General features: G+C 41.4%; 1 protein-coding gene across 1 annotated transcript; it reads right to left on the bottom strand.

The window, feature by feature from the left end:
- Positions 1-5,162: 5,162 nt before the first annotated feature.
- LOC308092036 (heat shock protein HSP 90-beta-like) lies at positions 5,163-7,349 on the bottom strand (the record flags this gene model as incomplete). The annotated part of the gene is made up of 1 exon (XM_080437826.1): positions 5,163-7,349. One exon carries the CDS (start codon positions 7,347-7,349, stop codon positions 5,163-5,165), a length of 2,187 nt encoding a protein of 728 aa, XP_080293952.1.
- Positions 7,350-13,647: the final 6,298 nt, after the last annotated feature.

The raw sequence follows: 13,647 nt of genomic DNA on the forward strand, positions 1-13,647 counted from the left end.
CATCTGGGCTTCATAGAAAGTGATACTGACTAAGTTAAAAACCAAACTACAGCCATGAAAGAAGTGCGGTTGTTCATCATCCCTGTCATTTCATCATCATGTCGTTCACATTGCTCTGTAATCCACGTAGTGTGATTGTTAATTAATTGTGTCACTTGTTTGTGTTTGTATCACCAGTCAATGAAAGGTTGCAATTTGATATTTAAGTGTCAGGTTTTTAGTGTGAGTCCTCTAAGAGGACAGTAAGTATGTCTCTACCCTACATTCTATTCAATGAGGACAGTAAGTATAAGTATAAGTATTTCTCTATGCAAGTCCTCTGAGGACAGTGAGTTTGTGAGAGTTCCAACATGTGCTTCATGATAAGAGAAGCAAGGTTGAATGTCCTGCCTCTGAAAAGAAGTGGCTGAGAATTATATTCAATGTAATCAGCTGTTGTAGGGTTGTTTTTATGGTGTGACTTTCCTAACTAAGTGAACGAGTATGCCTTCAGACATTCAGATAAAGGTGATGATCTCTAAACTAAAGATTTATATTTTTTCAATATATTTATAAATAGTCTCTCTGTCTAAAGGTGTTTGTGTCAAATCTAGCATTTATTCTACACTGATCTGAAAACAAAAGGAAGATGTCAGAGAAGTTCCTTCTTTTTTCATTTCATGTGAACAGACATCCACACACACCCTTCCACTCCAAATGCACTTCACTACACACCTCACTTACTGTACTTACTGTATGTCATAGCAGCAGAAATAAGACATGATCCAGAGATCAGGATCTCATGGGAACAAAATCCTCATTTAACCCCATTTAGACCTGGAAAGCCTTTCAATCCGGGAAAGCACCTGTCATTTTAGATATCGTTATAAATCCGTGTTACTTAATACTGTTTGTGTTTTTTCATAAATGTAATGCCCTACTTGATCATACTACAGCGTCACACAAAAGCATCAAAATGAGCAGATCCACAAGCTTGAAACGCGTCGTGAAAGAGCTTGTAGATCTGCTACTTATAATGCTTTTGAATTTGAATCCTGAAAAGTAACAGTTTTGGACATATGAGGTTTCCACCTGAGTTTTTCTGAAAACTTAGGTTAGGATTTTGAAGGCGTTTTTAAAATCGGCCTCGAGTCTAAATTGTTTAGAGTAGTGCAAACCTCACTTTTTCCAGTCAATCCTACTTGTAACAGATTGTAAACAAGCTCCTGCTAGTCTTTTAAACACATGCTGGTCATGATCCAGTTTATTAACATTCTGCTCTTCTATATCTGAAGTATATTCAGATGTCACAGCTCTAACCATCGAACCATGATCAGTAGTTCTCAAACCTTTTCATGTCAAGGACCCCAAATTGATTTATATTTGACGCCCCATCTGAAACTGTTCTGTGCCAGGGACCACCAGAAGAGAAGATTTGAGTTAAAAAATAGCAAAATTATTCAATATTTTTTTAAATACTTTCAATATTTTTCAAAATACTTTCAATATTTTTCAAAATACTTTCAATATTTTTCAATATTTTTCAAAATACTTTCAATATTTTTCAAAAACATTCAAAAATAGCAGGTGTACAAGCTCGCAGCGCGGCACAAAGTGGCGCGATTTGTTCAGATCAAGGGTTCTCTTTCATGTCAAGGACCCCCAAATTGATATGAATTTGGTCGCGAACCCCCATCTGAAAATATTTTGTGGTTTCAGGATTTCAAAAATAGCAGATGTACAAGCTCAAAACGTGCCGCTTTATGCCACGTTTCGAGCTTGTGGATCTGAGGCTATAGTACGACCAAATGCGGCATTCATTTACGAAAAAAGGTTTCTGCCCGACAACAACGGTATATTATATGCATATTGTTGTTGTCGGGTGGAAACCTTCTATGTCCAAACCGTTCTTTTTCCCCCTTTTTTTAAAAACATTTTAAAAGAGTGAAAATAGCCAATCTACAATCAAGCTCACAACGCATTGTGAGCTTGTAGATCTGATATTTTTTCACTACTTTTGTGCAACACTCTTGTATGATGAAGTAGGCCATTCATTAAAAAAAGAATGCATAAAAAGTTGAATAATGGAGATACAAGTTTTCTGTCCGACAGCAGTGGTATGTGTTCTTCACATCTGCATGTGCTCATCTCTGATCAAGTTAGAGGGTAGTAATGTAACCACGTATCGTTGCTGTCGGGCAGAAACCTCTCATCTCCATATTTTAACTTTTTGTGTGTTGTTCTTGAAGCCACTACCTGGCCCTCACATCCAGTGTTGCCAGACTCTGTGAGAGAAACAAGCAACCAGGTCTAGGAAAACCAGCCAAGAAGAAGCGACTATGGGCCATATGAGCACTTTAACATATACTTCAGCTATTTGAAAATAGCAGATCTACAAGCTCGCGACGCGACCAAATATGCCGATCCGACCAAATATGTCTGAGTCATAGTGTCGGGGGCTTTGTCAGAGTATCCATTGTACCAGTCTGTCTCTACCCCATATATGGAGATGTCTGTTTCTGTCTGTCTACCTGTGTCCCTTTTATGCGTATATGTGGAGATATCTGTATCTGTCAGTCCTTGTCCCCTTTATGCCCATATATGGAGATCCATGATGTCATCAGTATACGCCCATATATGGGCATGCCTCCTTTAGTGCCCATATATGGAGCTGACGTGGGCCAGAATGACATCAGAGGTCCGCCTGCCCTCCCATTAGCCAATTTTCACATAGGATTAATTCCCTACTTGATCATTCTAGTGTCACACAAAAGCATCAAAAGTAGCAGATCCACTTGAATTTGAATCCTGAAACGTAACAGTTTTGGACATATGAGGTTGCCAACCCGACAGAGACAATATTGTATCTTGCTTGTCTCCAGGTGTAAAAACAGGCTGCAACTGACTGCATTTACAGATGGACTCATTTTCATTTTATTAGAAGTTATATAGTGCCGCTTTCAAGTAAAACACTAAGTAAATGAATGTGACCTCAAATGTTCCAAAGACAAAAGTGCCTGACCTTAAACAAACAAAAACAAACAAACACAAACTGGGGTTGGGAAACCATGACTGGCATTTGTGAGAAGAAGATCTCCAGCCTTTTAATTTCTTCATTAATCATTTATTATGTATAACCAAACTGTCATAGCTGTGCCTGCACCTCCCGTGTTCCCCTGCTTGTCCACTAGATGTCCTCAGCAGCCTATATGTTCCCCTTTTAAGGCCGTATGAGTGGCCATAGCTGAATGGGCCGAAAATGTGTCTTTGAATATTTTTCAAATGCTGTGAATTCTTCTCAAATCTACCATCCCACCGTATACGCTCCATGGTAAATTTGACATCAGAGATCCACAGAGAAGCCTCCCTCAAGTACATTTTATTGGTTTATTGTACCGTCTTTTAAATGTATTATTATTATTTTGTAATATATATTGTCCATGTCTTTCATGTTGATGTACATGCTGCTTGATTACCTGATGTGTTTTGTACATAAGATTGTCAATACAAAATACATTTTAAAAAGGTCAGATCGTGTCGCAATGTGACGCGTTGTGAGCTTGTAGACTGTCTATATTTTCACTATTACATACAGTAGAGCATAAGTCATTAATTCATAATGGGTTTTTTTTCTCACTTTTTGTATGTTTGGGTTCCGGGGAAACAATAAATGTACCTTTTGGGTCTCAGCTGAAAAGGTTTGGGAACCAATGGCCTACAGTATATCAGCTCTGGGGACAACGTACGCTCCATTTGGTTCCATTTACACTCTCATTCTCACACTCTCTTCATTACTAGCTAGATTACAGTGGTTCTCAACCTGTGGGTCGGGACCCCCAGGGGTCCCCAGATGACAGTAAAGTGACAATGTATTTAATACCTAAAGAAAATGAAGATAAAAAAGAAATAAACCAAAAGATTTGAAATGAAAAAAGACCATTACTGCATCAAAAGTAATCAACAAACTAAACTATAAAAACTGGTCAAACATTGGCCAAATTGTCAAATAATATAAAATAGAGGAAAACATTTTGTAAATAGCTGATCTACAAGCAATAGCTTGGCTGTGGAACTGAGTCAAACTAAATGTAATGCCTCAACTCAAATATGATTATTTTTTGGGGGGTCCCCAGTTCAAATATGATTATTTTGGGAGGTCGCGGCCTGAAAAGGTTGAGAACCACTGAGCTAGAAAATTGATCTTGTTAAGTTGGAAAATGGGTGGAGGAGGTACCCAAATGACATACCCAAATATAACGTTTAAGAAGATAGGCCTACAACATCCAAGGAGAAAAGCAAGTATTTTCTTCATGCTATCCCCTCTGTCTCTCTCTCTATCTCCCACCACCATTCATGTTCTCTCTTTTCACTGTCACTATTAAAAAAAAAAAGAGAAAAAAAGAAAAGGAAAAGAAAAAGGCTTGTCCTATAGCTCCTCTATGCTCTCTCTCGCTCGAACCGGAAGTGGGTCCGCCGTTTTGCCACTCGTGTCGAGTTTCCTTATTCCTGCTCAAAGGAGAGAGGAATTGGGATTATATGGGGTCACTGAGGAGGAAGGAGCATCTGTCCTACCAGAGGAAAGAGATTCTCGACAAGAAAGTCGAAAAGGTGACCAGGCTGAACATAATGAATACACCCCTCTCTCTCAGAAAAAAAGTCATAATACAGAGTACCTCTCTCCCTCTCTCTCTCTCTCCTCCTCTCAGAACAAAAAAGTCTTAATACAGAGTATATATCCCTCTCCCTCTCTGTCTGTCTCTCTCTCTCTCTCTCTCTCCTCCTTTAAGTCCTCGTTTTTTCATTTTATCCCCCACTTTTTTCACTTTTTTTCACTGATTCTAGAGGGCAGAGGAACTTGTCCTCAGCCCTCTAGAATCACCAGAAAGGTCCTGAACTGGTGGAAGAAGCCCTCTGGTGTATACGAGTGTCTTCTTGCTTGTCTTCTGCTGGTGAAAAAAAAACCTGCAGCCTGGGTTTGAATCTCTCTCACACATTTCTTGAGTAAAAAAAAAAAAGGAAGCATTTTTCCCCCCCTCCTTTTTATATTTTAATGTATTAACGTTTTTTATATTCTCTAACAGATAACACCGATTTTTTTTTTTGATTTTCCCTTCTTTTAAACACCAATCACTAAGGTTTTCCCTTAGTGAAAAAGTGAGCCGAAAGGGCTGAGGTTGTGGTGCTTAATCCACTTCCTCCATATTAGAGAAGTCATCATCGTCGCCCTCTAGCAGTGGGATCACGTCTGAGACGGCGGCTGCGGAACTGCCCTCCTCCTCCGCGGTCACATCGTCATCGTCGATGCCCAGGCCGATCTTGATCATCCTGTGGATGCGGTTGGAGTGCGTGTGGGGGTCGTCCAGGCTGAAGCCTGACGACAGCAGGGCCGTCTCGTACAGCAGGATGAGCAGGTCTTTGACGGTCTTGTCGTTCTTGTCGACGTCAGCCTTCCGCCTGAGTGTCTCCATGACGGGGTGGTCCGGATTGATCTCCAGGTGCTTCTTGGACGCCATGTAGCCCATGGTGGAGTTATCTCTGAGGGTCTGGGCCTTCATGATGCGCTCCATGTTGGCCGTCCAGCCGTGAGCGCTGGTCACGATGCAACAGGGAGACGTGACCAGTCTGTTGGACACGGTCACCTTCTCGACTTTCTTGTCGAGAATCTCTTTCATGAGCTTGCAGAGGTTCTCAAACTTGCTCTTGTCCTCCTCCATTTTCTTCTTCTCTTCCTCGTCCTCGGGGAGCTCCAGGCCCTCTTTGGTGACAGAGACGAGGGTCTTACCGCCAAACTCCTTGAGCTGCTGGAGGCAGTATTCGTCGATGGGCTCTGTCATGTACACCACTTCGAAGCCACGTTTGTGCACGCTCTCCACAAATGAAGAGTGAGACACCTGCTCCTTGCTCTCACCTGTGATGTAGTAGATGGACTTCTGGTTTTCCTTCATGCGGGAGACGTACTCCTTGAGGGAGGTCATCTCATCACCAGACTGGGAGGTCTGATAGCGTAGCAGCTCAGACAGCTTCTTAAGGTTCTGATTGTCGACGTGAATGCCCAGCTTCAGGTTCTTGGAGAAGGCTTCATAGAATTGCTTGTACTTCTCCTTGTCCTCAGACAGCTCCTCAAAGAGGTCCAGGCATTTCTTGACAATGTTCTTGCGGATCACCTTGAGGATCTTGTTCTGCTGCAGCATCTCTCTGGAGATGTTGAGGGGCAGGTCGTCAGAATCGACCACACCACGCACAAAGTTCAGGTACTCTGGTATGAGCTCATCACAACTGTCCATGATGAAAACTCTCCTGACGTACAGCTTGACGTTCTTCTTTTTCTTGTTCTCAAATTGGTCAAAGGGTGCGCGGCGGGGAATGAACAGCAGAGCTTGGAACTCCAGCTGGCCCTCCACAGAGAAGTGCTTGACAGCCATGTGGTCCTCCCAGTCATTGGTCAGACTCTTGTAGAACTCTCCGTACTCCTCGTTGGTAATCTCATCAGGCTTTCGGTTCCAGATGGGCTTGGTCTTGTTCAGCTCCTCCTGGGCGATATACTTCTCCTTGATGTTCTTTTTCTTCTTTTTGTCCTTGTCGTCCTTTGAGTCCTCCTCTTCGTCTGAGCCCACGTCTTCGATCTTGGGCTTGTCGTCACCAACTTCCTTCACCTCTTTCTCAGCTTTCTCCTCCTCATCAGCGGCCTCGTCGTCGCTGATCTCCTTGTCGCGCTCCTTCTCCGTAAACAAGGTGATGGGGTAACCGATGAACTGGGAATGCCTCTTGACTATCTCCTTGATCTTCTTCTCTTCTAGGTATTCCGCCTGGTCCTCCTTCAGGTGCAGGATCACCTTGGTCCCACGGCCAATGGGTTCACTGGTGTCGACCTTGACTGTAAACGAGCCTCCGGCCAAGGATTCCCAGGCATACTGTTCGTCGTCATTGTGCTTGGTGATGACGGTCACCTTGTCGGACACCAGGTAAGCAGAGTAGAAACCAACACCAAACTGACCAATCATGGAGATGTCAGCTCCAGCTGTCAGCGCCTCCATGAAGCCCTTGGTGCCAGATTTTGCAATCGTACCCAGGTTGTTGATCAAGTCAGCTTTGGTCATACCGATACCGCTGTCGAAGAGGGTCAGGGTGCGCTCAGCTGGGTTGGGTTTTATGTCGATCTTTAGCTCCTTGCCACTGTCCAGTTTCGTGGCATCGAACAGACCTTCATAGCGGATTTTGTCCAAGGCATCGGAGGCATTGGAGATCAGCTCCCTGAGGAAAATCTCCTTGTTGGAATAGAAGGTATTAATGATCAGGGACAAAAGCTGAGCGATCTCTGCCTGGAAGGCAAAGGTCTCAACCTCTTCCTCTTGGTGCATGGTTTCAGACATTATGGAATATTACGTCTAATCCTGAACAAGTTATTAGCAATTAAAGGTCAAGTCTAACAAAAGCCAACGAGATGATAACAGTGATTGCCGACATTATATAGTCTGACCGAGCTCTGATCTGACATCATACACAACACAAACCGTTGTCAAACAACGGCAATTAGTGCAGGCAAGTCCTTAATTTGGCGTTGTACTAGTGCAGTAACTGTTTTCAGAGTACTTTGAGGCCAGTCTGGAGCTGTGTGGAATTCCATATTTGGGCAAGACTAATGTCATAGGGAATAATAATGGCAGCCATTTCTTTTCACCGGCTTTGATTCCACAGATAGAAAGCCCATTATTTTTTTTCAATAGAGATTTCAGAAACTTATATATTATTATATTATATAAGAGTTTTAAGCATGGAAACAAGCCAACCACGATCCTGGTAAATCATGACCATAAAACATTTGATTCTGTAAAAATACATATATATAGAAACTGCAAAAAAGGCAAAGGTACACAGTAACTGATCTGCTCAGTTTTCAGAGTGCTCTGGGCGGCTGTGCAACAGAGAACAACCAGAGAGCACTCGATGTTGAGTCGGTCGGTTGTCCAAAACCACCGATCTCACGACATGCCCATATATACGTATATATGGACATCCAGCTGTCCCAACCTGCCGATCCAACCAATATGCCCATGTATGGGCATGCCCATGGGCATATACTGCATGACATCATGGATCTCCGTATATGGGTATAAAAGGAACACAGACAGACAGACAGACAGACAGACAGCGAGACAGCGTATATGGGCATAAAAGGAACACAGACAGACAGACACAGATATCTCCATATATGGGCATAAAAGGGACACAGACAGACAGATGGTTACATCAGGTAGGCCAACGTGGATAACTGGGCATTACAAAACTGGGTGGGGCATGCATTCCCAACTTGCATCGTTTCCGAGTAGGCCCTACGTGCACCGGTCTTGGTCTAGTAGTAGTAGTAATAATAATACTAATAATACTAATATAATATTAATAATAATAATTATTATTATTAGATGTAATAATAATAATAATAATAATAATAATAAATATAGCTGCAAGCAGCAATAAACGGGTTCGAGGCATGAGAGGCAAAAAGCGATATGCAACAAGATGTAGAAACAGAATAGATTGAACTTGAGACAAAGCAGCCCATGCAATTAACAAATGAGCATTCTCAACAGTTGAGCTGAGGGATTGTGGATAGTACGGAGGGGGGCAATTGGGGTTGAGAACCTCACTCATGGACACGTCAAACCATGGCCATTGACAGGAATCGAACCCTTGACCTTTGGGACTCATAGGCTGGCACATTATGAGCACTTTACCAAATGAGCTATTCGATCCACAAAAAGACAGCAGTGAGAAAGGAGCACACAAAGATGATTTTTCTTCCTTTTTTGATGAAGCCATGCCCTTTACAATATTATTTAGCTAATGAAGGCTTAATTTTTTTACGTACAAACTTCACTTCAACAGAGATTTTCAGATAATGGTCCATAGAGTGTGTGTAGAACGTTTCACACAAATTGCTCAAAACTCCGGGCAGAAAAACTGGTTAAGTGTCTTTCAAACTGCTCAAAATGGCAGAAGATCTAAGGGCGGAGCTTACTGGTTGAAGAGACAGATGTGTTCCTCATGAGTCAAGGCACATGCGTAAAGCAAGTGTCATGGCTGTCGGCCAAACGTTTGGAATTTCAAACGATTGCTATAGCGCCCTCCTTTGGCCGATTGGAGTAAGATTGGTTTCAGTGATATTTGGAGCGACTCTCTACAATACTACAAAGTTTCACAAAAATATGAATATGCATTTATGTGTTAGGGGCAGAAGAATAATTAAGAGAGAGAGAGAGAGAGAGAGAGAGAGAGAGAGAGAGACTAATGAGGATTGAGTGAGGGCAGGTGTGATTATGGATTGAGAGGGAGTGACAGCAGGTGAGGTGGGTGGATCCAATCCATGTGAATAGGCCAGGGGGAGTGTTGCACACTAGGATGACTCTTTCCTACAACAACATATGTCAGAAATTGACAAACAAATACTGTCAAAATGGCATTTCATCTTGTCTTTAAAAAGTGAACATGCATTAATTAACAAAGTCATGATTTTTGTTCAGTTGTTCAGGGGTTTGAACCAGGGACCTACAGACTGGCAGGTAGACAGTGTACTGACTGAGCCATTGGATAGACAGAATTAGATTTCATTTGTGGTAAGTTATCATACAGCATGGATTGCTTATTATATATATACAAGCTCATAATGCGTCACATTGTAGATCGGCTGTATGTGTTTACTGTAGGTGTTTTATTAATAATTAAATCTGCAAAGTAACAAGTAACTAAAGCTGTCATATGCTGTAATTGTAGTAGAGTAGAAGTGCATTGTAAGCATTTGTATTGGTACTTGAGTAAATGTACATAGTTACTTTTCAGCACCATTGAGGAGCCAATGACTGACAGGCTAGGTATCACCAGGTGCACTGATTGCTAGAGTGCAGAGGGACATGGGTTGATATTAATGGTCTTAATTCAAAATGTATATATCACACAGCTTAGATTTTTTTATTAAATCCGACAGTGATGTAAAAAAAATCTGTAGTGTAAAAGTTGCACGTTCATACTTGAATGTATATTGTTTCTTGTGTCTGGGTCGCTCAGTTGGAAAAGCTCTTGACTCTCAACCGCAAGGTCATGGGATCGAGTCCTGGCAAAAGCAACACAGCATATGAGTAATCTGGTTCCCTGTTGTATAGAGCATTGTTACAGGTATAGGCTCATGTGTTTGTTAATGTTGCTACCCTTTAAATGGCCATGGCCAATAACGTGGCATTGGGCGCTTAAAGTTAAATATTTGAAAGACTACACATTATTTCAAAGAAAAAGCCACCAGGCCACTAATGAGTTGTGAGTGAAGACAGGTGTGATTGGTGATGAGTGAGAGCAGGTGAGAGGGGTGGACCCAATCCATGGGAATAGGGGGAAGGTTGCTGACTAGATGATTCTTTTCTACACCCACCCTCACTAACCTTAACCTCAGTAAAACAAAGACCTAACCTCAAGAAACACTATTTGTAAAATTAAGAATTCCAAATGATGATCACCTCAACACATTGTTGGGGACAGGGATCGAACCAGCAACCTATGGACTCACACGCTGGCTCTCTTCTCATTGAGCTAGAGATATGACCCTGATAGTGTCTGTTGATATCTATACGTTTTTCCGTCCGTTATGAACCAAGCCTCTGTTTCGCTAACTACTCTAGATCACTGGTTCACAAAACATTTACCAAAAAATATTTTTTTTGTCTCCTCGGAATGGAAACTAGTGAAAATAGTCGATCTACAAGCTCACAACGTGTTGCTATCTGAAAAGTTGTGAGATTGTAGATCGGCTATTTTCACAAGAAAGTATGTCATACATAAAAAACAACTACTCTCAAAAAAGCATTTCATGTTATTTTTTTTAAATTGCACATGTCTTAATTAACAGGGTCATGTTTTGTACAATGCAATTTAAATGTAACCTGCATGGAGTGGGGTTTGAACCGGGGCCTTCAGAATAAGAGGCTAAAAGTTTACTGATTGAGCTATTTGGTCCACAGACTTGGTCAGTGAAAAAGGAGAATCCAAAGACGCTTTTTTTTAATGAAGCCAGGCCTCTACAATATCCATGGCCACAGACAGGAATCGAACACTCAACCTTCAAACTCACAGGCTGTCACATTAGTGATTGAGCTGTGCCGGGAGAGGGATAGTCTGGTTACCTAACGTGCAATCACGCTTCAGCATTTCCTAATTCCCCCATAAGATGGGAAAGCTACACTCTCATTGACTGCTGTTTTCAAATCACACCTCCTCATTTCCATTTAATGGAAATGCTCGATTCTAATTAGCTGGGGAAAACCAAAGATATCTGTAAAAATAGCAGTCAAGCAAATATATCTGCTTCAGCGTGTGAGTCCATAGGTTGTGTGTGTGTGTGTGTGTGTGTGTGTGTGTGTGTGTGTGCGCGCTACACGCTGCATACAACTCAGTCCATAATTATAATATGGTGTATATATATATATATATATATATATATATATATATATATATATATATATATATATATATGCATACACTATAATTATGATAATTATGGACTGAGTCACACACACACACACACACACACACACACACACACACACACACACACACACACACACACACACACACACACACACACACACACACACACACACACACACACACACACACACACACACACACACACACACACACACACACACACACACACACAGTAGCACAAGACTATATAATCTGTCACACACTTCATATAAAGATCAGTCCATAATAATTCAGCTCTGTTCATCATACAAAGTGATACAAAATATCACTACAGTAAAGTATTTAACAATACAAAATATAACTGCTTGGCTGTATGGCAATCTCAACAAGACACTGACCTCTTTGTGTCACTAATTAAATTATATTTGAAAGATTCATATCACTTGGTAAGACTTTGGGTGGGTTAGAGAGATGTTCCGGTCGGGAATCGAATTGGTGACCTTTCGATCCACAGCTCCCCCTTCCTCCTCCCCCACAGCTTCTCCTCCCCCCTCCTTCCCCTTTTTTCCTCTTCTTCCCCCCCTCACCCAGGCTATTGTTCCCCAGCTTTGATATCGTCCACCTGCCACCCGACAGTGTTGTCCTACCCGCCCCGCCGAGGCTGCCTGGCTGCTGCTCACACCCAGTGTTGTCCTACCCGCCCCGCCGCTGCCTGGCTGCTGCTCACACCCAAACGCACGCATCGAGCTCCCCGACAACTATAAACCCAACGTTCCTCTGTTCGGCCCCTAATATTCCATGAGCAAAATGTTTTAATTAAATAAAACTTAAAAAAAAAGATGCAAAGCCACCAGGGTTTAGCGTCCGGTAAAAATAAATACAAATAAAAACCGTGTTGATAAGATGTGTAAAATGGTTAAACCCACCCGGCAGTCAGATAGATAACCTGTTAGAGATATTATTATATCCGTTGTTGCTTTTTTTTTTTTTTTGCTTCTTTTTTTTTGTGGAGGCACACGGCACCCAACCGAAACCACCAAGGAGTACATTGAACTAGGAGCTGACATATACGTCATCACGCTCTATAGGCACCTCCGGGGAGGCTATTATTGTTTCCGTGGGAGGAGGTGAGACTTTAGGGAGCGCTTGTTTTCGGCGGAGACCTGTCAAAGTACTGTCAAAGTAGCCTACTTCAAAAACGTAAATGAAGTCCACAATCACAACACCAGAGGTAGCTCCACTGCAGTGTTAATTTAGTCGACTAGACTAGACTAAGACTAAACAATTTTCAGAAGACTAAAATAGGACTCAAACTAAATGGTGTGTTATTCAAAAGACTAAGACTAAGACTGAATAAAAATGTGCTGTCAAAATGAACACTGCTCCACTGATCACGTCCAACCCAGATTTGGCACAAACAAGGGGTTGTTCTCCTGCTATGCAACAAAAAATGTGGAATGCCCTAAGCAGTGAAGGAGTGTAAAACCCTACACTCCTTCAAAACTGCCCTAAAAGAGTAGGCCTACCTTCAGGTGGCTGCAATTCGAAACTGGCCCCTGTAAAAGTCATATTCTTCTTTGTGATTACTTTGTTGATGACTTATAAATAAATTACTTTTCAAAAATGTTGTAATGTATTTATTTATGTATTTATTTATTTATAATTTACTAAATCAATTAGACTGATAAACCACTTTAAGCCATATTTTATTTTATAGAACAGCAGATCTATAAGCTCAGGTGTAGTTCTGAGCTTGTAGCTATTTTCACTATTTCTCGAAAATGATAGTTACTAAAATCAAATGCAATGTGTTTTAATAACAGGTTAAATCGATGAGTTAACTGTTGCACGTGCACCCCTATGATTAAACAATATGTGAATCTACGGTACATTTTTTGTTGCCTTTCGTCAAATAATTTATTTGGTAAATAAAATAACCGATGACAAAGGGTGGCAATATTTCATTTTTATTTATTTAGTTTATTCGCACGCTTCACGCGTTTCAGATATATCCCAATAATGTGGCTACTATTAGGCATTATTTTATCACATTTTCGGTTGTATTGTGAATTGTACTTCCATGTAGGCTACTGTTTCTCATGTCTCACTTAATAAAGTACATCAATCAATCAATCAATCAATCAATCATTCCTAAACATAACCTCGGTAAACTATGCCTAAACCTAACCTTATTCCTAA

The sequence above is a fragment of the Gymnoscopelus braueri genome (assembly GCF_963280865.1).
Source record: "Gymnoscopelus braueri genome assembly, chromosome: 9".
NCBI classification, from domain to species: Eukaryota; Metazoa; Chordata; class Actinopteri; order Myctophiformes; family Myctophidae; genus Gymnoscopelus; species Gymnoscopelus braueri.